The sequence below is a fragment of the Loxodonta africana genome, chromosome 23 (assembly GCF_030014295.1).
Source record: "Loxodonta africana isolate mLoxAfr1 chromosome 23, mLoxAfr1.hap2, whole genome shotgun sequence".
Lineage (NCBI taxonomy): Eukaryota > Metazoa > Chordata > Mammalia > Proboscidea > Elephantidae > Loxodonta > Loxodonta africana.
The window spans coordinates 6,977,888-7,003,192 of NC_087364.1; the positions used below are offsets into that span (position 1 = coordinate 6,977,888).

Consider the following 25,305-nt stretch of genomic DNA (forward strand, 5'->3'; position numbering starts at 1 on the left):
TGCACAACAGAACAAAACACTTCCCGGTTCTGCGCCATCCTCACAATTGTTGCTGTGTTTGAACCCATTGTTGCAGTCACTGTGTGAATCCATCTCATTAAGGGTCTTCCTCTTTTTTCACTGACCCTCTACGTTGGTGATCTAAAATTATATCTGATTTCATATTTACCCTGTTATACCTCATTTGGGCATCTTTTATCAAAGAATAAAACTTTATTTTGACCAAATTTTTTTTTTTTAATGATTAGTTTTTTTCAAAAAATTTACACAATTTTCCTTGTACAAATGGACTTTGGCCAGCAGTGTGCAATTCAATTACGATTTTAGGTTGCTATGAAAACTCCCTTGTGATTTCTACTCTTCCCTGTAAGTTCTTCCAAAAACAAGTTTTCAGAGTAAAAGTGGAGGATTGTTAACAATGCAGGTTTTGGAATCCTAAGGACCCTGGGTTTGAATTACTTCCATTACTTCGTATAGTTACTATACAAAATGTGGCTAATACTTCCCTAAGTGTGGGGTGAGGATTATATGGGGGAACAAATATGTGTAACTTGTTTGGAACATTACTTAGAACAGTGTATTAACTTGTTACACACTAGCTATTATTCTTGCTATTATTATCCAATATCTATGACCTTTTAGTGTGCATTTAGTTAGCCCTGCTGGTTAAGCACTTGGCTACTAACCAGAAGAACGGCGGTTAGAACCCACTGGTGGATCCACGGGAGAGAAGACCTGGCGACCTGTTCTTGTAAAGATTACAGCCTAGGCGATCCTGTGAGGCAGTTCTACCCCGTCCTATGGGGTCACTGTTAGTTGGAATTGACTCGACAACATGCAACAACTGTGTACGTTTGGAGTCTGGGTGGTACAAAAGGTCAATACACTCAGCTGCTAACCTAAAAGGTTGGAGGTTTGAGTCCGCCCAGAGATGCCCTGGAAGAAAGGCCGGGAGATCTACTTTTGAAAAATCAGCCATTGAAAACCCTGTGGACCGCAGATCTACTCTGACACACGTGGGGTTGCCATGCGTCAGAATCGACTCAGTGGCAACTCATTTAATATTAAACTATAAAGTATTCACTGTTCCATGTGGAACATAATTTGAAACATTTTACCTAAATAGTATTAATCCTCAATGCCCACAGAAGCAGCAGTCAAGAAATCAAACGACACACTGCATTGGGCAAATCTGCTGCAAAAGATCTCTTTAAAGTGTTGAAAAGCAAAGATGTCACTTTAAGGACTAAGGTGCACCTGCCCCGAGCCATGATACTTGGAATTGCCTCATGTGCAAGTGAAAGCTGAACAAAGAATAAGGAAGACCCAAGAAGAATTGATGCCTTTGAACTATGATGTTGGTGAAGTGTTGAGTATGCCATGGACAGCCAGAAGAATGAACAAATCTGTCTTGGACGAAGTACAGACAGAATGCTACTTGGAAGCGAGGATGGTGAGACTTCTTGTCATATACTTTGGACATGTTATCAGGAGGTACCAGGCCCTGGAGAGGGACATCATGCTGGGTAAAGTGAGGGCCATGGAAAAGAGGAAGACCCTCAATGAGATAGACTGACACAGTGGCTGCAATGATGGGCTCAAGCATAGCAACAATTGTGAGAATGTTGCAGGACCGGGCAGTGTTTCATCCTGTTGTACACAGAGCCACTATGAGTCTGAACCAATGCTATGGCACCAAACAACAAGTGTTAATCTAGAAACAAACAAATGAAAACCATCAGCGTCAAGGATCCAGGAATAGCTCTGAAGCTCAGCAATGTGTTGCTGTAAATTAGAATCCACTGCATGGCAACTAACAACGACCCACTGTAGATGGGTTCTTTGGTCATTGTTTTATTTGAATTTATGTTCAGTGTCCTTCGTTTTATTAGAGAAAGTTCACTTTTTCGATTTTTTTCCAAATAGGCACAAAATAAAGCAATGAATAAAGTCATAGTCCTTTCACAATTTTGAAAAGTAAATGCATAATAATACATGTAGCTAAACCGTGTATTTGAGACTAAATGGGCACACCAGCCCAGGGACAAGGACGAGAAGGCAGGAGGGGACAGGAAAGCTGGACAATTGGGAATGGGGACCCCGAGGTTGAGAAGGGGAGAGTGTTCACACGCTGTGGGGCTGGCAACCAATGTCACAAAACCATATGTGTATTAATTGTTTAATGAGAAGCTAATTTGCTCTGTAAGCTTTCGCCTAAAACACACACACACAAAAAAAATTGAAACATGCAGAATATGTTCTAAAACAATAATAAAATTAAACTAGGAATTATTAACAAATAAATAAATACAGGTAGTCTCCAGCTTACATGAGGTTTCTTTCTGATGACTCTGTCATAAATCAGTTCTCATAAGCCCAATACCTCTTTTTTTTTTTTAGTATTATTATTGCCTTTTATTATCATTATCATTATAACATACTTTTTTTTATAACTTTGGTCTATATTTTTCTTTGGGGATTGGAAATACTACATATGAACATCTGCAAGTGAGCACCTGAGACTGATAATATCAGGAAATTACACCCTGCAACATTGTATGTAGCGCATGTTACCAGCGAAACACACGGTGGTAAGTGCAGTTTGTCATAACCGGAACCCATGATAAGCAGGGAGCTACCTGTAAATACTTAAATGTTATGGATCGCACAGCCTCTAAAAGGTCAAAGCTGTTGTTCTAGTAAGGTTTTCCTCTTCCTCTTCACCACAGCACAGAATATCATGTCTTCTCTATGTTGGATGTTTCTGGGCTTTCGGGCAATGAGATTTTTATTGCATTTGATGGGAGTCATTACAATGAGCAGCCACTTTTGCTTGTTCTGTGCCTCATGAAGGAGGTCTGGCGGTGCAGTAGTTAATAGCTCCTTGGAAGCCCTGTGGGGCAGTTCAACTCTGTCCTATAGGGCTGCTAAGAGACGGCAATGGGTTTGGTTTCCGTGCCTCTTGAAGTTCAAGTTTTCTCCCCGCCTGCTGGGTTGTCATTATAGAGGAGTCAGCGCCATCTAGTGTCGACTGGAAGCATAGACAGTGGGACAGAGGTACAGGGAGCAGGGAAGATTAGCCAGGGACCTTGCAGGTGGCAGTAAATAACTACAGTCTATCAAAACGGCCAATTAGTCCTTTCACTTTCTATCTCACCAGATCTGTGAGAAAATGCAGAGGTCCTGCCTAAATCCACTGTTTTTCAGATAAGCTACATCAAACCAAAAGCATATCTTTTGCATCCTATTAAGGGCTCAATCAAATAACATTTTGCTCTCACTGCAAAGTCTTTTGCTGCTACCTTGTTAGCACTTGCAGTTGGCATGGTGTAAATATGCTTTTCCAAAATGAGAGTTTTCTTCTAACCCACCCGAAACCAAGCATGCTTCTCACACCAGAGCGTGTCGTTGTGTTAGAGACAGAACGGTTGTCATCCCTCCGTATTTTTGATTCTTCTCTTTTTTCAGATTGTCTACAAAGCCTGGCTCTGTTCCCAGTATTTTGAAGTCACACAGTTTAACTGCAGAAAGACAATTCCTTGCAAGCAATACTGTTTGGAGGTTCAGACAAGGTGTCCATTTATATTGCCTGACAATGATGAAGTCATCTATGGAGGACTGTCCAGCTTCATCTGTACAGGTACAGTGGGGAAGTGTTCTGTCAACGAGTCTCTCATTGTTGTCCTGCTCACCTCTGTGACGCTTGCTTGCTGTGGTTTTTCCTCCCACAGATGTAACCTTGAAGAGAGGGCTGGTAGTTTTCCATGCCTTCATTAACAGACGTACAGAAACCTTCTGAGTGGTTTTGGAAATGTTTCCACTTCTGTGCCACTTTATCTACAGTATGACTGTGACCACAATAATTTACCTTGTAAAATGATAATTCTGAGGGTAAAACATTAGCACTCATTAGACAGACTTCAGTTTGCCGTAGAGTGGGTTGGGTCCTGTCTGCATCACCTTTGTGTTACATAAGAACAGATGATGCGATGAAGCTAGCAACGTTGTATTTCTTCTTCAAATTAGTAACAGGCTTATACGGCCATGTCTATTTCCTGAGAATTCCATGTTGCATTATCTTAAATAAGTATCAAGAGTATAAAGAAATGTTTGCCGATGTTGTGTGTATGTGTGTATGTATATGTGTGTATTAACGCTACTTAACAACCAGGCATATACAATTCTCATTATTTCCAATTAACAGTGTTTCCTTCTTTCAGCAAATGATTCAGACTGGGCAAAATACCAGTATCTTCACTTATTTTCTGGATATTTATAAGCATTACGTAATTTAGTCACAGAGTAAGATGTGAAGGTCCAGAGAAGTCTGGTTTTTAAAATGATGAGTAGACAGCAAGAGCAAACTACTTCACCAGGTTCACCAGGGTGGTGTGAGAATCAGACCTACATTCTCTTTTAGTAAAAACTTGTACAACGAATGCTCTTGTATCTATATGACTTGAATTGTAGCATGTTTAGTTTTCAAGTTGTAGGAATAAAAAAACTATATGAACTATACAGCCTAAGGGCTGGATGCTCTAAAGAAGCAAAGTCAGTGAAGCATATATATAGAGAGAGAGAGACATTTATTTCAAGGAAATGGCTCAGGCAGTTATGGAGGCAAGTCCCAAATTCATGAGTCAGGCGTCAAGCTTCACCTGTCTCAAGTGGTTGCAGAGGTTGACAAACTCAAATTGGCAGGTCAGGTGGCAGGATACTGGCTCACAAGGCTGCGGAAGCTGATGAATCAGGTCAGACAATAGTCTGCTGGCTCATGGGGCTGTGGAAGCTGACAAATCCCCGCGGTGGCAGATCAGACGGCAGGCTGCTGGCTCAAGTCCCAGGAACCGGAGGTCAAATGATGAAAAGCACCCAGAGCGAGAGAGCTTTGCCGGAGATTTCATACATATTGCACGCAGGCCACACCCTCAAGGAAACTTCCATTAGATACTTAAGCAAGGTAGTGTCTTGAGTAAGGGTGTGACTTGAAAGCCTTTAGTAAGGGCGTGGCTCAAGATACACCCCACACTAATCCTGCCTCATTTCATATAGAGGTTTAGGGTTTACAACACATTATTACTCAATACCACAAAATTGAGGACAGTTCGATTATAGTGGGAATCATGGCCTAGCCAAGTCGACACATGACATTAACCATTGCACTAACTGTATTCACTGTAAAACTATGTAATGTAACCTGAATGGAGAGAGACTAAAACTCTGTTTTTATATTAGGCATAAAGCTTCATACAAATGCTTCCAAAACAGAGTCACATGTTGAGATGATCACCTGGGGAATTTATCAAATTAGTTTCAGATTGCTTATTTACATACCAATCCATTAGCCACACTTGCAGTATTGCCTGCTCTGATCTTTGACTTCTAACTCTAACCGATAAGCTGTCAAGAAACGCTCCACTCGAGTTGTCCCCTAAGGAATTCCTCTAAGAAGTGAATGAGTATTTTTGATGCTGCCCAAATTTGTGGGAAGAACATCTAACTGAAAGTTAGCAGACATGAGCTTGAGTTCTATTTCTATTGTGTTTTCTCTCTAAGCCACTATGCCCTCATTAGTAAGTTAGTAATAGCCATCTCCCCATGAAGGTTTGCTATGAGGATTACAGATACAGGACGAAGTAGGTCACGAGTGAGCAATAACCACTGTACACAAGAAAGTGAGTTGTGAGGCATAAAATGATCTACCAATCATTTTTAGTTATTCCACAGATTCAATGCTCTGGTCTTTTTCATGTAGCTCCTCTTTCCTGGAGAAAGAGAATGGGAGACAGGAAAAGGTGGGAGGGAGGGAGGGAGGGAGGGAGGGAGGGAGGGAGGGAGGGAGGGAGGGAGGAAGGAAGGAAGGAAGGAAGGAAGGAAGGAAGGAAGGAAGGAAGGAAGGAAGGAAGGAAGGAAGGAAGGAAGGAAGGAAGCCAATCATTTTTCCTTTTAATCTGAGCCAAAAGTCACCAAAGGCTACTATCTTGGTATTTACTTAGAACTCTCAATGAATGAGGCATCCGTGACTTCAGCAAAACTAGAAGAATTTTATGTAAAAGCTGCTTTTACATTTGCAAGCACATTAAATTTTCCTGTAAAAAGTCAGTAGCTTTTAACAGGTTTTCAAAGTAGAAAATACCCCATAGGAAGGGTGAAGGATTTGTCTTCTTTCACCCCCCACAATTTCCTGCGCTTTATCAGTACACGTGAACCTGGTGTACGGGTCTGAATATACGTCCCCTTTGCTAAGGCACTTACAAGCCTGTCACAACCCAAAAGATGGGATTTAATCTCTTCCTGCATCGCATGGGAAGAGAGCCCACCTTATTTTTTAAGTGGCTTTTGATTTTTGTAAAAAATAGCTCTTCCGTAGTCATACCTACATCATTAAAGGGAAGAGGCAGGGCCTGGGAAAAGAGGGATGTGTGATCTAGTCCAGGGAAAAATTCTTTCTGCATTAGAGGCTTTCTGGGATAACCTCATCACTGAATATCAGGGAGCCTAACAGTCCTTCACGGCTCTTGTTTGTGTCTTTGCTCCTTTTATTGCAGAGTCACTCAAAAATGTGCAGAATAAATTCTGAAAGCATTTTACTCTGAAGTCCTGTTAAATTGATGAAAAAGATACCAATTTTCAGATTAATCTTCTTTTCTAATATGTGACCCAGGCCTCTTTGACAGATTCCCACCTATCTAGGTAACTAGCAGCCATCATTTCCCACCTTAGGGCACCCATGTCCCTTTAAGGGCTTTGCTATAGGACCCTGAACCTGTGTGGATGCTAATCACTTTTGCCTTACCACCGCTGACCTGACGAGGTCCTGAACGTGGCCCCAGATTAGCATCCGTCTTGAAAGGTGCCCATCCTAGAAGACGTTAGCATGGAGAGCAGCCCCAGGGCACCCTCTGGTTAAACCCACAGAGCTGAATCACTTGGCACGCTTCTAGGAAAATGAGTAAAACACGTGTAGGTATAGCATTTGCTGCCAAACTTTAAGTCACATGATTTTTGGAGGCTCATTTCTTATAAATGGACATGAAGGCCTTTAACCAGCCATCCAAATAACAGAGCTTTTAGATGAGTGTGGGGTTCACGTAAGCCATCTCAGGGGTATATTTATGAATGAAATGTCTTCTGTGCTCAAGTAAACCAGGCTACCTATAGTAGAGAAAGAGGGTATTTTTTCCACTTTCACAGCTGGCTGCAGATAACCTAAGGCTGCCTGGGACGGCAGGCACCTAGCAACTTTACCTGTTCACAAGCAGTAGCAGATCTCTTGGGTGTCTTCTTCATTGAATTAGGTACCATGATGATCACTAAACACATCACTATTAAAAGAAATTAACCACCCTTGTTGGTCCTAACCTTGCTTCTAGGAGTTGCTCTTTTTTTTTTTTTTGGTTCAGTAAATGGTTTTATTTCCATTATTTATACTAAAAAAAAAGATAATCATTTATCATCAAGATCTGAAGGACTAGACAGAGTTTTCTTCAAATCCAGCAAGTATAATTATAGTTGTTTCCACACAATTTGAAAATACATCCGCCTTGCAGCTTATAGAGATGCCCTCTAAGATGCCACTGAGGGTCTGAGGGTCGTTCACTTACTTCTTGGTCAGCCTGTAAAAGTATTCACTAAGCACATTACTGCAAACGGCCCTTTGCCAGGTGCTCTTCACTGAGGCTTAATTTTGCTCAAGGTGCTTCACCTTAGTGACAAACCAGTGCTAGGGTGGTTACTTATCCTGAGAGTCCTTTGCGTCCAGCTTTTTATAGATATGAAATTATAGGACACCCAGTTCTTCCTCCTGTACCTTTATTAGACATATACTGATACTTGTGATTCTTAAAATCTACAAAAGAGTGAAAGTCAGCCCTTAGGATTGGTGAGCCACTTGGAAGGTTCAGAACAGAAAAATTTCCTCTAAATACTCATGTGTCGTTTATAATTTTGGTAACAGTTATTCAATACAGTGATTAGTGTTCTTTTCTATATGATGTATACATTACTTACCCATGTCCTGAATTTGAATGTTTCAGGTTTATATTTTTTGATTGTCTGCCACTCTGTGGATCTATGGTCCTTAGTTAGCCAGTCGTGTATCAAAAACAAAAAAAAATCCGAGAACACATGTCTATTTCCACAATGTCTCTGAGTCAGGATGGCACAGAAGGTCATGACTGAATGTTCTCTGACCGCAGACCTGGATGACAAGAAGACTGTCTCCTTGTACGTTCAATTTTGATTCCATTGTAGGAGACAAAGGAAAGACACATGACCCAAGACCTCTCTAGGCTTTCCTGTTAAAAAATAGATCTGACACATTACGGATGAAGTGTTCGGAAAATTGATTAGAGAGAAATTCTGAAGTGCTGTCAGGATGAAACCTGTCATTCAATGTTAAGCATTACTGAGCTAAAAGTTTTAAAAGTAGGTTCTATTTGCAAGGCTTAGTTCACATAATGCGCTGTGTCTTCATCTTTCAAGTGAGGGAAAGAGACTCTTTCTTAGATCCTGCCATGTCAGCCCATCACTGTGGTAATTATGTGGGTTTCCTTCTCCACACTCCCTCGTCTTATTCTCGAGTCCCCTAGAGAAATGCTTGATTGCTTAACCGTGAACCGAACTGAAGAAAATGGAAGTAGCAGAGTATCCCAGGTTATGGTGCTCTGGTAACAAATGTTATGAAAATTATCGTTTGATTGATAGATAAAATAGACTAGATGTGTTTGCTGTGCTATTTTTCATAGAGAAATTATCAGAAGGAAGAAAAAGTGAAAGTTGGTCTGCCGGGTGTTACTGACAATGGAGATAAAACATATTTTGAGAATTGTATGTAAATTCTGCGTTCCATTTTTTTAGCTGTGACAAGAATAAGGTTATGTTTCTGTCTCTCGGGAAAATACTGTGGGCTGCTGTTAGTTACCTTGACAGGCCTGATTCTGCTGTGAGTGGAGGATTTGAGCCACCTTGTGGCCGTGCTGTGCTACTACAGAATATCTAAAAGGAGAGGTTACTGCCTTCGGGCAAGAAAGTTAAATATTCCAATGAGAGAGAAAGAAGGGAGAAAAGCACTTTGATATGCATATTGGTCAAATTAGGAAGGAGTTTTTAAAGATGTTTTGTGTCTCCTAATTCACTCGCCAGAGTTCGAAACGCTTAAAGCGGAAACATTTCCAAAATCCAGTTGTGGTATGTTCAGTGAGTTGATAAAGATTTTAAAAAGACGTAGAAGATTTTCTAAATAGAAGAATGTCATTGTAAAATAAAAAACAAAACTGCTTCCCATAGATTTAGTGTTTTTTTTTTTTTTTTCATACCATACCAAGCCCATTGCCTTCGAGGTGATTCCAACTCATGGTGACCCTATAAGGACAGAGTAGAACCGCCCCATAGCATTTCCAAGGAGCACTTGGTGGATTCAAACCGCCGACTTTTTGGTTAGCAGCCATAGCTCTTAACCACTGCTCCATCATACTCTTTTCAATTTCCATATTTTCCCGAGTGTGTCAATCTGTTTCATAAATTAAAAAAAAAAAGTTATTTTCTTTTTACAAAAAGAATCATAAATGCCCCTTTAGTTATGGCATCATTTAATGTTACATGAAATCTTTTGAGCTTATCAAGATATTAATAAGTATATCAAAAGTGTGGGCCAAAAAGGAAATGTGGAGGGAATATGATGGCCAGAATAAAATAAAGAAATACAAAAATAAGTTAAAATAAAAGTTAAGTAAAATATAGTAACTTCATATGTTTGAGATTCCATGTTCATTAAAACACTGTACCTTTTCAGGTTTATTCAAAGTCAGCTCTTCAGATCTGAAATCAAGTCATGAATACTTAAAAATGTTTTCCCTGACTTCTATCTCCATATGTATTCGTTCTGATGGGCATAGGGTCGCTAGGAGTCAGAAGTGACTGGCAACACCTAAAAACAACAACTTACATTCACAACAGCTGAAGTTTGTCTTTGGCAAGGGAGCTCAAAGTGGGAAGAGAGCACCAGGTTAGCAATTGGGATATCTGAGCTCCTCCAATAGTTATTTACATTGGAAAGTGACACCCACCACAACGTTTCAGTTTCCTTGTCTATAAAAGTGAAACAACAGCACTTAGCCTCCCTAAATTCATAGCTCCCAGGGTTGCTGAGAGTTGAGCCCCCAGCTAAATAGGGAATGTGTCTGGCCCAGTGTGACAGTGCTTGCAGAAGGGTCAAGTGCTATAGCCTCAGAGGGGGCTTTGGGGTTTTACCCTTGGCTTGGTGGAGTGGCATGGTCCGAGTAGGAAGACACCTGACCCCAGCCGGGAAGAATTTGTGGATAAACTTATCCACCTCGAGGTGTGCTGAGACAACTGATTGTATCCTTCACCGTTCTGCTTATATAGACAAACTTTGTAGAAATTGCGACATAGCTCAAGGTGTCTTTCTTCATTTCATCTCTATACTTTGCCTGATCCAAGAGGATAAATGAAAGGGATTAAACCAGAGAGCATGGAAAAAACCATTCCTGAGCTTTCACATGGACAGGAGTTGAATCAGTCCCAGGAACTATCCAAATTCCACCTCAGTGAGCACCAAGTTTGCCAGCTCCAGGGAGCTGTGTCCAGCCGAGCCAGCGGTCATTTACTGGCCTGTCATCAGGCAACTGAGCACCACAGGCGGACTGTGCAGAAAGCGGGTTAGCGGTCCTCTTTGGTGCCACCTAGGGAGAATCTCTGACATCAGCCCACAATTGCCTGTTAGCCTTCCAGCAGAAGTGACAAGGACTTGCTTCTGGCAAATAAGCTCAGAGATATCTAGGATGGTAGCCCCGTTTGCTCAAGCCAGGACTCTTGAAGGTTACCTGCATAGAGAGGGAGTGCCTGGCACCTGGACAGCAGAGTTGGGTAGTCTGTGCTTAGGTGGGAATTGAATCAAAACATTCAGTGGTCATCCCTTAAGCAAGAAGTGGTGGAACTCACAGCATTATAGAGCCCCCCTACCCCCAAACTATACGTGAATGATAAAACTCAGAAGTATTTGCAGTGCAGTAGCAAGCAAAGCATTAAGCCAAAGGAAGAATTCTAATTCTGGAATTTCAGTTTAAAAAGAAGGATAACTTTGGGCAAAGAGGAATTTCCTGACACAAATGAAATCTTACTCAACAAAGGTGTTTGTTTACCTAGTTGTCAGCAGCTAAAGTATCTTTTCTAAGGGTTTGTCCCCACTTTGTAGCTGTGCTGGGTACTGAATCACCTTGGACTCTGCAGGTTATCTCAGATAGTTATAGATTCAATCAGTTTTAGAGCAAGCCTGGATTACAGAAGTCATCTAGTCTAATGCTTCTTTTACATAGGATTAAACCGTCTCGCATCTCCCCCTGCCGCCCCCCCCCCCCAATAAAATCTGTTATTGCAGAAGCTACAAAAAAAACAAAAACCAAACCCACGGGCATCAAATTGATTCTGACTCACAGTGAACCTATGGGAAAGAACAGAACTGCCTCATAGGATTCCCAAGGCTATAAATCTTTACGGAAACCAGAAGCAGACTGACAGATTTTTCTCCCACGGAACAGCTAGTGGGTTCAAATCACTGACCTTTTGGTTAGCAACCGAGCGTTTTAACTCCTGCACCACCAGGGCTCCTCGAAACGAGAATAGATGTACAAATACTGGCTAGTCCAGTGTTTCTGTTACTAGTGGAAGAGAAAACAACCAGTTAGACCCTCCAGATTTGAGGCTGTAGGCAAGTGTTGCTTCCTTGGTAGGACAGCTGGAGGAAGCCGCTCAGTAGGTAAAGCTGAAGGCGAGGGCCTCAGCCTGCAGTCTACGCGGTGCCAACTACTTCAGCAAACAGGTCCTCATTTCACAACACATACCACGTTAAAAACGAAAGTTACAAGGATTTTGCAACGTAGACCATTGTTTCTGGTTAAATATAGAAAAGAGAACTTCTCTAGCCGCCTGTTCTCTGGAAAGTTTTATGCTTAGGACTGACTTTTTCAGTCAGACTGGTTAGCAGGTTTGTTAGAGTCCACATTTACATGCGTACAAATACGTTAAAGACAAAGAGCCCACGTTTCTAAAATGTTTGCGTAAACAGTACTGTGGATCTAAATGGTCTTCCTCTCGTTTTTTTCTGTTCAGTCGCTTCTGAGTACTTGTATCTTGTATTTCTATAACCCAGACACATCAATATTTGTTTGTGTCTCATGAAGAAAAATGTATTAGGTAAATTTTAAAATAGGAAATGAGCCAATTTTTCTCCATTTTGAAATCCTGTCTTTTTGGTGTTTGGGGCTGAAATAGGTGGATGGGATTGTCACTGTCATAAATTATAATTTACCAGATAATCATAGTGTCTAGTCTTTACAAAAAGAATATTAAATCTTATCTTCCATGGATGTTTTTCTTCAAATTAGTAAAATTTAGAGGCTCAATTTTTATACCCATGGTGAAGCCATTATTCAAAATAATTTTAAACATTTTCTTTGGAGATAATTTTCACATTCTTCAGCATTCTGTTTATGTTTGGGAAGATTACTCAAATGTGTATATGTATACACACACACACATAACCATAGATGATTATAAATATATATACGTGTATATAGCATTCATTTATACATAAAATTTATACAAATGTAACATATATATAATCCAAATACCCATGTTTTGTAAGTATTGTAGGTAATTATAAGAGGAACCATTTTAGGTTTAAAAGTTTAATATCGATTTTTAGCAGCCTTCAAAATTCACTTTGAGGGTGATTGCAAAAACGGAGTGAGCCCAGTTTAGGAAAAGCAGCCCCCTGAGGAAAGAAATGCAAGACCTCACAAAAGGAAAACTTGAAAAACCAAAATCCAGTTCAAGATAAAATGTCTGGGTTTCTGTTTTAAGGCAACGGTTTTATTACCTTTATCATCTTATTGGTTGTATTACCTTTTAGTTCCAAATATGGTATATTATCTTTTTATTGGCAGATTTATACTGTTAAAATAGTAATCAGAAACTGAAAATCCAGACTTCACCACAAACACTCACCCTGACTTCTAAGTGTGAGGTTCACTGTAAACTCCACTAATAGTCCTTCATTTACTGGACATTTCATTATGACAGGGGCGGGGGGTTATGAGTGTGACTTGGAGGGACTTTTCCCATGACTCCCAGACCTAGGATTTAGTCTTTCCTTGTGGCTCAAGAAGCCCAAGGCAGTCCAATTTCAATTAACTGGGAACAAACATTGCAAGGGAAATTAAAATAACTCACACAGGTAATAATTATCCCAAGATAGGATCTGCTTCTTATTGCGTGATAAATTTTTGTTAAGTAGGTAACTGTAAAATGTAGAATCCCTTTCATAACAGTGATGAGACGGGGGCTGTTACTTCTGACATTTCTACGGTGTTTTATGTGTGTACATAAGCATATAAAGTCAACATGGTTACCAAAATTCAGATTTCCAAGGCCAGTTTTCAGGAAATGGATTCAAAGCTGAAACAATATTCAATACCTGTCTGTTCTCTTGCAATATAAGTAATATCTGACAATCAGTTTAATAGACATTTTCACTGTTTGAAGGTTTGTCTTAACTCTCCCCCCCCCCGCCCCCCACCAACACGCACAACACTGCTCCTTCATCTCTTAAACCCAAAACCAAACCCATTGTCATCAAGCCTGTTCTGACTCATAGCAACCCTATAGGACAGAGTAGAACTGCCTCATAGGGTTTCCAGGGAGCAGTTGGCGGATTCAAACTGCTGACATTTTGGTGAGCAGTCAAGCTCTTACGCACTTTGCCACTGGGGCTCTCTTGATCTCTTACAGTTTTATAAACAGAATTTTCAGTGACTCTGTACATTAATAGGAACCAAATAACATGATCACAATAAAGTCACTGGAACTAAAGCAGCTAATATTAGATACACGTGGCACAAAATTTAAAAGACACAAAAGAGCAAAAAATTAAGTTGACTCCTTCACTCCCACTGACAGCAATCATTACCAGTTACAGATTTATCATACTTTGTTTAATCAGTCCCTAATTGATGCTCATTAAGGTTATTTCCAATCTTCTGTTATTATATTCAGTCTGGCAAGGATTTTTTTTTTTTTTTTGATATATCATTTCCTATACATGGGAGTTCATCTGTACCAATACTATACCAAGAAATGGGTGTAGACTTGCTGAATCAGAGTCTGTACATTTAGCATCTGTAGGATATTTGCCACGCAACCCATTCTTGACTGTGATCACGCCACTCCCCTGATGCCCTTATGAGATTATCCAATCTCCTTTACATGCTCGGTTTAACCATCGTTGACTCCTCCAGCTTCGTTTATCATCACTTCCTCTTTGGAATCCAGCACTCCAAATGGCTTCCAATCTCTCAGCTCCCTTTGCTTGGTACACTTACCCTTCAGACCTTCACCTGGCTGATTCATAAGCATTTGTCAGGTGACTCCCACTGGGAGGCCTTCCCTCACCCCCAAGTCTGGGTTAGGAGTATATGTGCCCTATAACCTCCTGTGCTTCCCCTTTCTTAGCACTCACTCAGCTGCATTTTAATCATGTGTTCACTTGTCTGTCACCTTCCCATGTTATGGTGATGTCTTAGGTCTCTAGTGCTTCTATATGAGAAATACCACAAGTGGATGACTTTACCAAAGAGAAGTTTATTCTGTCACAGTCTAGCAGGCTAGAGGTCCAAATTCAGGGAGTCAGCTCCAGTGGAAGTCTTTCTCTCTCTGTTGGTTCTGGAGGAAGGTCCTTGTCATCAATCTTCCCCTGGACTAGGAGCTTCTCCTCACAGGAACTCTGGGTCCAGAGGATGTGCTCTGCTTCCAGCACTGCTTTCTTTGTGGTATGACGTCCCTATGTTTCTCTGCTCACTTACCTTTTATATCCCAAAAGAGATTGTCTTGAAACACGAATCTTGTAGATCTCATCAATATAACTGCTGCTAATCTATCTCATTAACATCATAGTGATAAGATTTACAACACACAGGGAAATAAGATCAGATGACAAAATGGTAGACAATCACACAGTACTGGGAATCATGACCTAGCCAAGTTAACGGATATTTTTGGGGGACACAATTCAATCCATGACAGGTGTGTTGGCTTAGGTAGGGACTTTCTTGTTCATGACTGTATCCCAGTGCCCAAAAAGTGCTTGACACAGTTTGTGCTCTACAAACAATATTGGCAGGGAAGGAGGGATGGAGGGAGGGCAGGAGGGAAGAAAGGAAGGAAGGAAGATCAAGGAATTTGTGGAGTTGCTCTTTGAGACAGAAGAGCCCTCCAAGGTAAGAATACTAACTTGAGGAAGGCAGGGTTGTAGAAGCAATGCCCTGCCAAGCCAACAGGTGTCTTCTACCTACATTTCATTGTCTGCAGGTGGTAATAAGAGTGTTCACACGAAAAGAAACCGAGAGTTACGTACACTCTAACAAAATGTTCTCCCTTTACAGTAAAGATAAGAATAGCCATCTTTCATTTTAGAAACTCTTTTTTTTTTTTTGTCCTTATATCCCATCTTTCCTGTCACATGCCATATGAGGGCTCGGATCATCCTCACTGGGCTCAATACAACCTGAAATGCTTGGATTTAAAAAAAAAAAAAAAGCTTAATAAATGACGCGACATATAACCTTATGGAATTTACATTTTAGAGAGGTACCCAAAACTGAATAATACCTAGCAATTTTGGAATAAAACAGACATGTCCGATCATATTTGTTCAAGAAGAGAATAATGTCTAACTCTTACATGAAGATGAATTCTGTGTACTTCAAAAGTTTTAGGTGATTAGAGGACAGGAAGCAATAAAAAGGAATTATAAAAGCAACGAGAGAGCTTGGCCGAGAGGATTTAGAGCATAATATTAATGTGGAGAAGGTAATAATGAAGAAGAAAGGGTATTAGCATTACAGATCATTTTTTACTATAAAATGAAATTATTTTTGTAAACTTCATGGATCTTCTTTTGAAGAAATTTAGAACCACAATCATTTTGCAATGCTGGCATATAATCTGTGTCCAATTCTTCACGGTTCAATAGTTAGAATGTCTTAGACCTGAGTCTGAAAAACCCTTCATCTCAGGAATATGCAGTCTGTGAATTTTTATTTTGAAAATCTGACCAAATAAACCTTCTCTAGATAAACTGTCTTCTATTTGAAAATGTGTTTGTTCTATTGCTCTATCATTTCTAGTCTGATTTTATTTACCTTTCTTGTGGTGTTAGAAGAAAATATAGACTAAAGACCTCTTTAAAGTGTTAAACAGCAAATATGTCACTTTAAGGACTAAGGTGAGCCTGACCCAAGCCATGGTGTTTTCAATCACCTCATATACATGCGAAAGCTGGACAATGAATCAGGAAGACCAAAGAAGAATTGATACCTTTGAATAATGTTGGTGAAGAATATTGAATAGACCATGGACTGCCAAAAGAACAAACAAATCTGTCTTGGAAGAAGTACAGCCAGAATGGTCATTAGAAGCAAAGATGGTGAAACTTCGTCTTCCATACTTTGGACATGTTGTCAGGAGGGAGCAGCCCTTGGAGAAAGACATCACGCGGGGTAAAGTAGAGGGTAAGCGAAAAAGAAGACCCTCAGAGAGATGGATTGACGCGGTGGCTACAACAATGGTCCAAACATAACAACAATTGTGAGGATGGCGTAGGACCAGGCAGAGTTTCATTGTGTTGTACATAGGGTCACTGTGAGTTGGAACTGACTCAATGATACTTAATAACAACAAAAATAGTTTTACATAGTAGTTTTACTAAATATCTGAATAGGTTTCAAATCCCAAACCTCAATCTTTACCTGTTGTTGTTGTGTGCTGTCGGGTGTACTCCAACTCATAAAGACCCTATATGACAGAGTAGTACTGCCCCATAGGGTTTCCTAGGCTGTAATCTTTGCGGGAGCAGATCACCAGGTCTTTTCCTTCACGGAGCAGTAAGTGAGTTTGAGCCGCCAGCAGCCGAGCTCTTAACCATTGTGCCACCAGGGCTCCTTTCAGTCCTTTCCTAAAGAATGGCTTATGTCTCTATTTGTTTTTATTATCTATTACACAAACAAGCAGCACAGAAGTTAAAGCACTCAGCTGTTAACTGAAAGATGGGCAGTTCGAATCCCCCAGCCGCTCCATGGGAGAAAGATGTGGCAGTCTGCTTCTGTAAAGATTTACAGCCACAGGCTCGCTATGAATTAGAATGAATTTGATGCAATGAGTTTGGTTATGGTATTACACAAACAGATAAATAACTTCTGTTGGACCTGTACTGTTAAGGAGAATTGTGCAGTCTCAGACTAGCTCGTTGAGAATGATTCCAGTGAGCAATTAAAAATATCTGCCATGAGTGCAGTAGTGGATAGGTGCTTAATTTACTTCTTTGTTCAACACAATAGCTCAACTATTAAATTTAGCAAATAAGCAAACTGAAGAAAAGAGAAATGAAGTAGCTTTCCCAAGTCCACACAAAAGCCAGCAGTAGAAACTGGGCTTCTGACTCCCCATCTAACATAGTTCATTGCTCTTCTCTGCTCTGTTTTTTTCACTGGAGCTTTATTTTATGATGGGAGTACCTGAACTTCTCTTACTTGTGACTTTCTCATTGCAAACTTGGCTCCAGAGTGGCAATAAAGTATTTTCCTTGCTTTTGTTATAAAATATTTGCTACAAATAGGGAGAAATTTGTAAGAATAAATGTGGTAAACGTACCTAAAAACCTGTATACATTCTTCCTTCACTGCATTTAACGTACTAATCAGTAGATTCTACCTCCCTTCCTTCAAAAGAGATTCTGCATTTTCACTGATTCAACAAACATCTGCTAAAAATCCATAGTATTAATGTTTTGTCTGCCTTAACAAATCGTGCTAACTTAGTGGCTTAAAACAACACAATTCTGTCATCTCACATTCTGTAGGTCCAGTGTTTGACCTGATGGTCACCAAGCTAAAACCCAGGTGTCTGCAGGCTGAGTTCCTTTCCCGAGGCTCTAGAGGAAGGTCTGTTTTCTGATCATTCGAATTGTTGACAGAATTCAGTTCCTTGGTGTTGTAGGACGCAGGACCCTGTTTTCTTGCTGGCTGTGAGCTAAGGGTCATTCTCAGATTCTAGAAGCTGCCTGTGATCCTTGGCTAATGGCCTCCTTCCTCCATCTTCAAAGTCAGCAACTGCAAACCGAGTTCTTACTGAAGTCACATATCTCTGACCCAGTCTCCTGCCCCTTTCTTCAGGTTTTAAGAGCTCATGTGATTAGGCTGAACCTACTTCATAATAACAGATTGTAGTTGAAATTGTTCATTGCCGTTGAGTGGATTCCTACTCATGGCAACCCCATGTAACCCCCCGTGACCCCAGGTGTGCAGAGTAGAACTGCTCCATAGGGTTTTCCAGACTGTGACCTCTCGGAAGCAGATTGCCAGACCTCTTTTCCTAGGCACGTCTGAGATAATGTCTCTATTTTAAGATCAGCTGATTAGCAACTTAAATCCCATCTGCAACCTTGTTTTTTGCCCATACAAAGGACATGGACATCTTTTGGGGGGTCATTGTTATGTTTGCTATATCCGTGGTATGCCAGGCATTGTGCTAGATGCTGGTAATCCAAAAACGATCAATAATGTGATTCATAACCAAAGAAACACACATTCACTTGCGAAACTAAACAAATTAGGTCATTTCCTGACTGTAGGCATAGCCTGCAAAATATTAAGAAAGTGCAGAGGAGGAAGGGACCACTTAATGATATCTCTGTAACTTCTTGGAGAAATCCTCATGTAACCTGTTATTATCACAGATTTACAGATGTGAAAAAGGAAGTACAGAGAGATTACGTTTACTCAGGTTTAAATAGGCTATTTCCTAAACAAAGGATGAAACGCACAGTGAAGATTTAATTCATAGTTTCATGGCTACCTTCTGGAGTATCCATGTCAGTGCCACTGCTATTATAATTACTTCTAGCATCACTACCGGCTACTAATTTGAGTGCTTATTGTGTGCAAGACATCCAGCCAAGCCCTCTCATGACGCCTCCGTGAGGTATGCGTGTTGGTGAGAACTCTTGCAAGTGACAAAATCTCACTAAAAACGGCTTAAGCAAAAAGACAATTAATTCATTGGCTCATGTAACTGAAAACTGCACTAAACATCCCTATTACCAACGAGGCCAAAAAGCCTGAGTGAATTTCCCAGCATGAGTCTTCTGATAGGTGACTGAGCGGGAGACCAAACCAGTCTTGTCTGAAACACTGACCTTCCTGCACACGTTGCTGCCCATTCTAAATGTGAAGGAACAAACCAGTCTCTTGGAAAATATAACCATTGTGTTCAAACATCAAAAAAAATCATAGCATATTTTCTGCAACATTTATTTTTATATTTATATGAGAAAATATATACCTAATCATTTAAAAATATTTAGTAATTCAGATAAGCAAAAAGATTTTAAGAGAAACCATAATTCCATCACCCAGAGAAAAATAACATTTTATACAATGAATATTATTAAATATGTTCCCACAGCATAATTTTACCTGCATAATATGAGTATAAGGTAAATTAATTATTATTAATTATATAACATTTTGTCATTTCTATTTTTTCACTAAAAAAAAAAAAACCCTACAATTAAGTTTTGATTTATTTCCTTAAAACAAATTAATCGAATTGGACTTGACAGGTCAAAGGGCATGTAAAAGTTTAACGCTTTTGGTATTTATTGCCAAAAATGCTACAGAAACTTTTTAACAGCATAGGTTCGCGCCAACAGTATGTTATACTGCTTGTTTGCCAGCTCCTCTGGGAGCCCTGGCGGCACCGTGGTTACGATGATTGATTGCTCACTGAAAGGTTGGTGGTTTGAAACGACCAGTGACTCTGCTGGAGAAGGATTTGCCAGTGTGCCTCTGTAGAGATTTACAGCCCCAGAAACCCTACGGCGTTGTTATGAGTCATAATATACTGGACAGCAGTGGGTTTTCTGGGAACCTAGGGCAGTATAATTAATTTTTTTCCAATCATATAAGTAAAATCTTACCTTTTTTTGCAGTTCTTTAAATCCTAGCACCTTGAACTTCATATGGACATTACCAGTTGCCCTTGAGTTGACTCCAACTCGTGGCAACCCCCAGTGTGCCAGAGCAGAACTGTGCACCACAGGATTTGGAGCGGCTGATTTCTCCAAGGGGGATCTCCTGGCTTCTCTTCTAAGGCACCACTGGGTAGACTGGAACCTCTAACCTCTCAGTTGGCAGCCACGCTCCTCAACCATTTGAGCTACCCCGGGACTCCGATGTGCACATTAGCCCTTTTTTTATTTCTCTTTTACATTGTATCTTAATATCTAATTCTTGATTTGATTCATAATTCTTTTTTTTTTTTGATCATCCATATACATTTTCCTTTTCCTGCATCTTTGTTCTTGTAGGAAACATGGGATTTTTTTTTTCCTATTTGTAGCTATTTATTCATGTAATTTTCACATACAGAAATTAAATTCTTGGATTTGTATCACAATCCAGTGCGTTGTAGGTTTGTTTTTTGAATTCTTTAGTTATCTGATGGGAACATTTTTATCATGAATCTGCTTGTTATCAGTCATGGGTGTATGTGTACATACATACATGCATAGGTACATAGAACTTGTGTGTGTGTGTGTGTGTGTGTGTGTATGCGCGCTTTAAGTGAAAGTTTACAATTCATGTCAGTTTCTTAAAAACTTATACACACATTGTTATGTGGCCCTAGTTGCTCTCTCTACAATGTGACAGCACACTTCTCTCCACCCTGTATTTCCCATGTCTATTCAACCAGCTTCTGTCCCCCTCTGCCTTCTCATCTCCCCTCCAGACAGGAGCTGCCCTACATAGTCTCATGTGTCTACTTGAACTAAGAAACACACTCCTTACCAGTATCATTTTATGTCTTATAGTCCAGTCTAATCTTTGTCTGAAGAGTTGGCTTTGGGAATGGTTTTAGTTTTCGGCTGAGAGGCGGGGGGTCATGTCTTCTGGGGTCCCTCCAGCCTCAGTCAGACCATTAAGTCTGGTCTTTTTACTAGAATTCGAGGTCTGCATCCCACTTTCCTCCTTCTCCATCAGGGATTCTCTGTTGTGTTCCCTGTCAGGGCAGTCATTGGCAGCAGCCGGGCACCACCTAGTTTTTCCGGTCTGAGGGTGATGGAGTCTCTGGTTTATGTGGCCCTTTCTTCCTCTTGGGCTCATTTTTTCCTCATGTCTTTGGTGTTCTTCGTTCTCGTTTGCTCCAGGTAGGTTGAGGCCAGTTGATGCTTCTTAGATGGCCACTTGCTAGCTTTTAAGACCTCAGATGCCACTCACCAAAGTGGGATGCAGAAGATTTTCTTTCTGTACTTTGTTATGCAAGTTGACCTAGATGTCCCCTGAAACCATGGTCCCCAGACCCCTACCCCTGCTACTTTGTTCCTCGAAGTGTTTGGTTGTATTCAGGAAACATCTTAGCTTTTGGATTAGTCCAGTTTTGCTGACTTCACCTGTATAGTGTGTTGTCCTTCCCTTTACTTAAAATAATTGTTGTCTACTATCTAATTAGTGAATACTCCTGTCCCTCCCTCCCTCTCCAGCCCTGTAACCATCAAAGAATGTTTTCTTCTGTGTTTAAACCTTTTCTTGAGTTTTTATAATAGTGGTCTCATACAATATTTGTCCTTTTGCGACTAATTTCACTCAGCATAATGCCTTCCAGATCCCCTCATGTTATGAGATGTTTCACGGATTCATCATTGTTCTTTACCGATGCGTAGTATTCCATTGTGTGAATATACCATAATTTGTTTATCCAGTCATCCGTTGATGGGCACCTTGGTTGTTTCCATCTTTTTGCTATTGTTAACAGTGCTGCAACGAACATGGGTGTGCATATATCTGTTTGTGTAAAGGCTCTTATTTCTCTAGGATATATTCCAAGGAGTGGGATTGCTGGATCGCATGGTAATTCTATTTCTAGCTTTTTAAGAAAGTGCCAAATCGATTTCCAAAGTGGTTGTACCATTTGACATTCCCACCAGCAGTGTATAAGTGTTCCAGTCTCTCCATAACCTTGCCAACATTTATTATTTTCTGTTTTTTGGATTAATGCCAGCCTTGTTGGGGTGAGATGGCATCTCATTGTAGTTTTGATTTGCATTTCTCTAATGCCTAATGATTGTGACCATTTCCTCATGTATTTGGTAGCTGCCTGAATTTCTTCTTTAGTGAAGTGCCTGTTCATATCCTTTGCCCATTTTTAAATTGGGTTATTTCTCTTTTTGTTGTTGAGGTTTTGCAGTGTCTTGTAGATTTTAGAGATTAAACCCTGTTCAGATTTGTCAGTCTGTATGTTGTCTTTTTATTCTTTTGGTGAAGTTTTTGGTTGAGCATAAGTGTTTTATTTTTAGGAGCTTCCAGCTATCTAGTTTCTCTTCTGATGTTTGTGCATTGCTAGTAATGTTTCGTATACTGTTTACGCCATGTATTAGCGCTCCTAGTTTTGTCCCGATTTTTTCTTCCATGATCTTTATTGTTATAGATTTGATTTTATATTTAGGTCTTTGATCCATTTTGAGTTAGTTTTTGTGCATGGTGTAAGGTATGGGTCTTGTTTCATTTTTTTGCAGATGGATATCCAGTTATGCCAGCACCATTTGTTAACAAGGGTTTAATATGTGAGACTTCCCACTTTGTTCTTCTTTTTCAGTAATGCTTTACTTATCCAGGGCCTCTTCCTGTCCATATGAAGTTGCTGATTTGTTTCTCCATCTCATTAAAAATTTGCCATTGGAATTTGGCTCAGGATTGCATTGTATCTGTAGGTCGCTTTGGGTAGAACAGACATTTTCACAGTGTTGAGTCTTCCTATCCGTGAGCAAGGTATGGGAAACACGGAATTTTTAAGAAGTGCTGTGTTACTCACATGGGGTAAATGATGGATATTTTAAATCTCGTACATGTCAAGTAGAAGGGGATCCTGGGAGCTCAACTTTAGTTTATATAGTGTATTTCCAATAAGAGATATAAAAACCAAAAAAGCAAACCCAATGCGTCAAGTCGATTCCTACTCATAGCAACACTACAGGACAGAGTAGAACTGCCTCACAGAGTTTCCAAGGTGCACCTGGAGGGTTTGAACTGCTGAACCTTTTGTTAGCAGCTGTAGCACTTAACCACTACGCCACCAGGGTTTCCACATACACTTTGAAAATTCATTTTTATTATCTTCATATTTGCTCGGTTCAATAGGTCTTCCTAGTCTTCCTTTTTTTTTTTTTTTAGAAAATGTAACTATTAAAAAGACAGTAGATAGCTAAACTATTGAAAGCATTATTGCTTTTGTTATTATAAACAGATATTCTAGGTCTCTCAGTAAGGGCTGTGAGTGTTAAATCCAGTTATTTTCCTGTAAAGAATAATTTCCTGTTTTTTTTTTTTTAATTGCATCTGTAATACTTTAAACTCATTGTTTTGACTAATTAGTAACCCTTGTCATACTCCTTTGCATTGCGTTAAAGCTTAATGGAGTGTTGTGTCTTCAATAATAGTTTAAACCCATAATCCCAGAGGGCAACGGCTGGAAAGCAATGCAGGGAAATAATCCAAGGTGCCACTGGATGAAAGGAATCATAATTACGCCACTGGACATTGTAGTGTAACTAAGGGAATAAACCTTCAGTATGCTACCTGGGACTTTCCCTTTGGCAATTGACATGTCAGAATCTGAACTAAATGATTATTTTCTATCATTCAGTGGAAAATATCTGTAGCTATAAGATGATAATGGAGCCCTGGTGGCATAGTGGTTAAGAATTTGGCTGCTAACCAAAAGGTCACCAGTTCAAATCCACCAGCCACTCCTTGGAAAACCTTTAGGGCAGTTCTGCTCTGTCCTACAGGGTCGCTATGAGTCAAAACTGACTTGACGCCACCTAACAACAACAAGTAAGACAACTCTATTTTTAACTGAAGCATGCATTCCAATAAGTGTCATTCTCTTCCAATGGATCTACACTCCATCCCCCCAAACCTCTTCCTGCCTGCTATCAATGATGTCACCAATTCCAGGATTTTTTGTACTTCCTTTTTAAAAAATATTGCTTAATTTTCTTTGAATTTTCTCCTCTAAATGTTGAAACTTCTAAAAGTCAATTGATGGGGGTTAAATATGAAAATAAAGGTGGCTAATCATGCTAGTTAATGTTTGTTTGTTTTGGTTAAATTTAATGTTGACTCTAAAATGGTGAGACTGATTTTCTTCTCTGATCTAGAAACTGTTCAAGCATATTCAGTTTAAAAGATCATTGCTTTTGTTTAAAATCAGAATATTACCAACTTAAGTCCTGGCATTTGCATTGAGTAAAAACATTTTGATGAAAATCACCACCGTCCTCCCACCCCCAACATTTAATACAGAAAAAACTAGTACATCAAATGAGGAAAATCATTTTCCCTAACTCATTGAAAAGAGAGCGTATTTTTCAAAGTCAGGTCTATTTATGAGGTGATTTTACATGCCTTGAAGTCTTTGATTCATGCCCGTGAATGCAGGAGTGTACACAGACATTGGGATAGTTTTGTATGTATGCTTTGATTACACAGAAAGTCTGGTTTTCTCTCTCACAAGTAAAGCAGGAATTGTTGTTCATCCTCTACATACATTGACGGATCAAAGCATTAGCTATGCTGCCTCTTCAGTTACAAGGTGCTGCAGCCACAGAACTATTTACATGGTTTCCTGTTTTCAAGGATATTTCTTTTGCAGAGTTATGGTTAACTTAGAATTTCCCAAATTAAAAGAGACTGTTTTTGTGGGCAATACACTAAACAGTGACATTGATTCACAATATGTGAGCCGCACGGTGCCATTTCACAGAGGAAAATAACGACAGTAAGTAGAAATAGGAGCCCCGGTGGCACAGTGGTTAAGAGCTCAGGATCCTAACCAAAAGGTCTGCAGTTCGAATCCACCAGCCATTCCTTGGAAACCCCATGGGGCAGTTCTACTCTGTCCTATAGGATGGCTATGAGTCGGAATTGACTCGATGGCAACTTTTTTTTTTTTTTTTAGGTAGAAATAGAACAAAATAGGTAGAGTTCTAAAGAAAAAAACATACATTTTTGTTTATGTGGCTTCTTGGGCAATGTTGTGAATAAAACCAATCCTGAACTAAACCAAGCCAAACCAAGCCAAACCAAGCCCGTTGCTGTCTAGTCGATCCTGACTTATAGCGACCCTATGAGACAGATTAGAAGTTCTCCATAAGGTTTCCAAGGAGCAGCTGGT

At 40.0% G+C, this 25,305-nt stretch overlaps 1 protein-coding gene across 2 annotated transcripts in view; it reads left to right on the plus strand.

Moving 5' to 3' along the window:
• NALF1 (NALCN channel auxiliary factor 1) overlaps positions 1 to 25,305 on the plus strand; it is a 706,508-nt gene that overhangs the window by 658,070 nt on the left and 23,133 nt on the right. For both annotated transcript variants that reach the window (XM_003413975.4, XM_010594009.3), the window contains exon 2: positions 3,469 to 3,640. In XM_003413975.4, the coding sequence (XP_003414023.1) occupies positions 3,469 to 3,640 (172 nt within the window). The remainder of the gene's footprint in view (positions 1 to 3,468; positions 3,641 to 25,305) is intronic.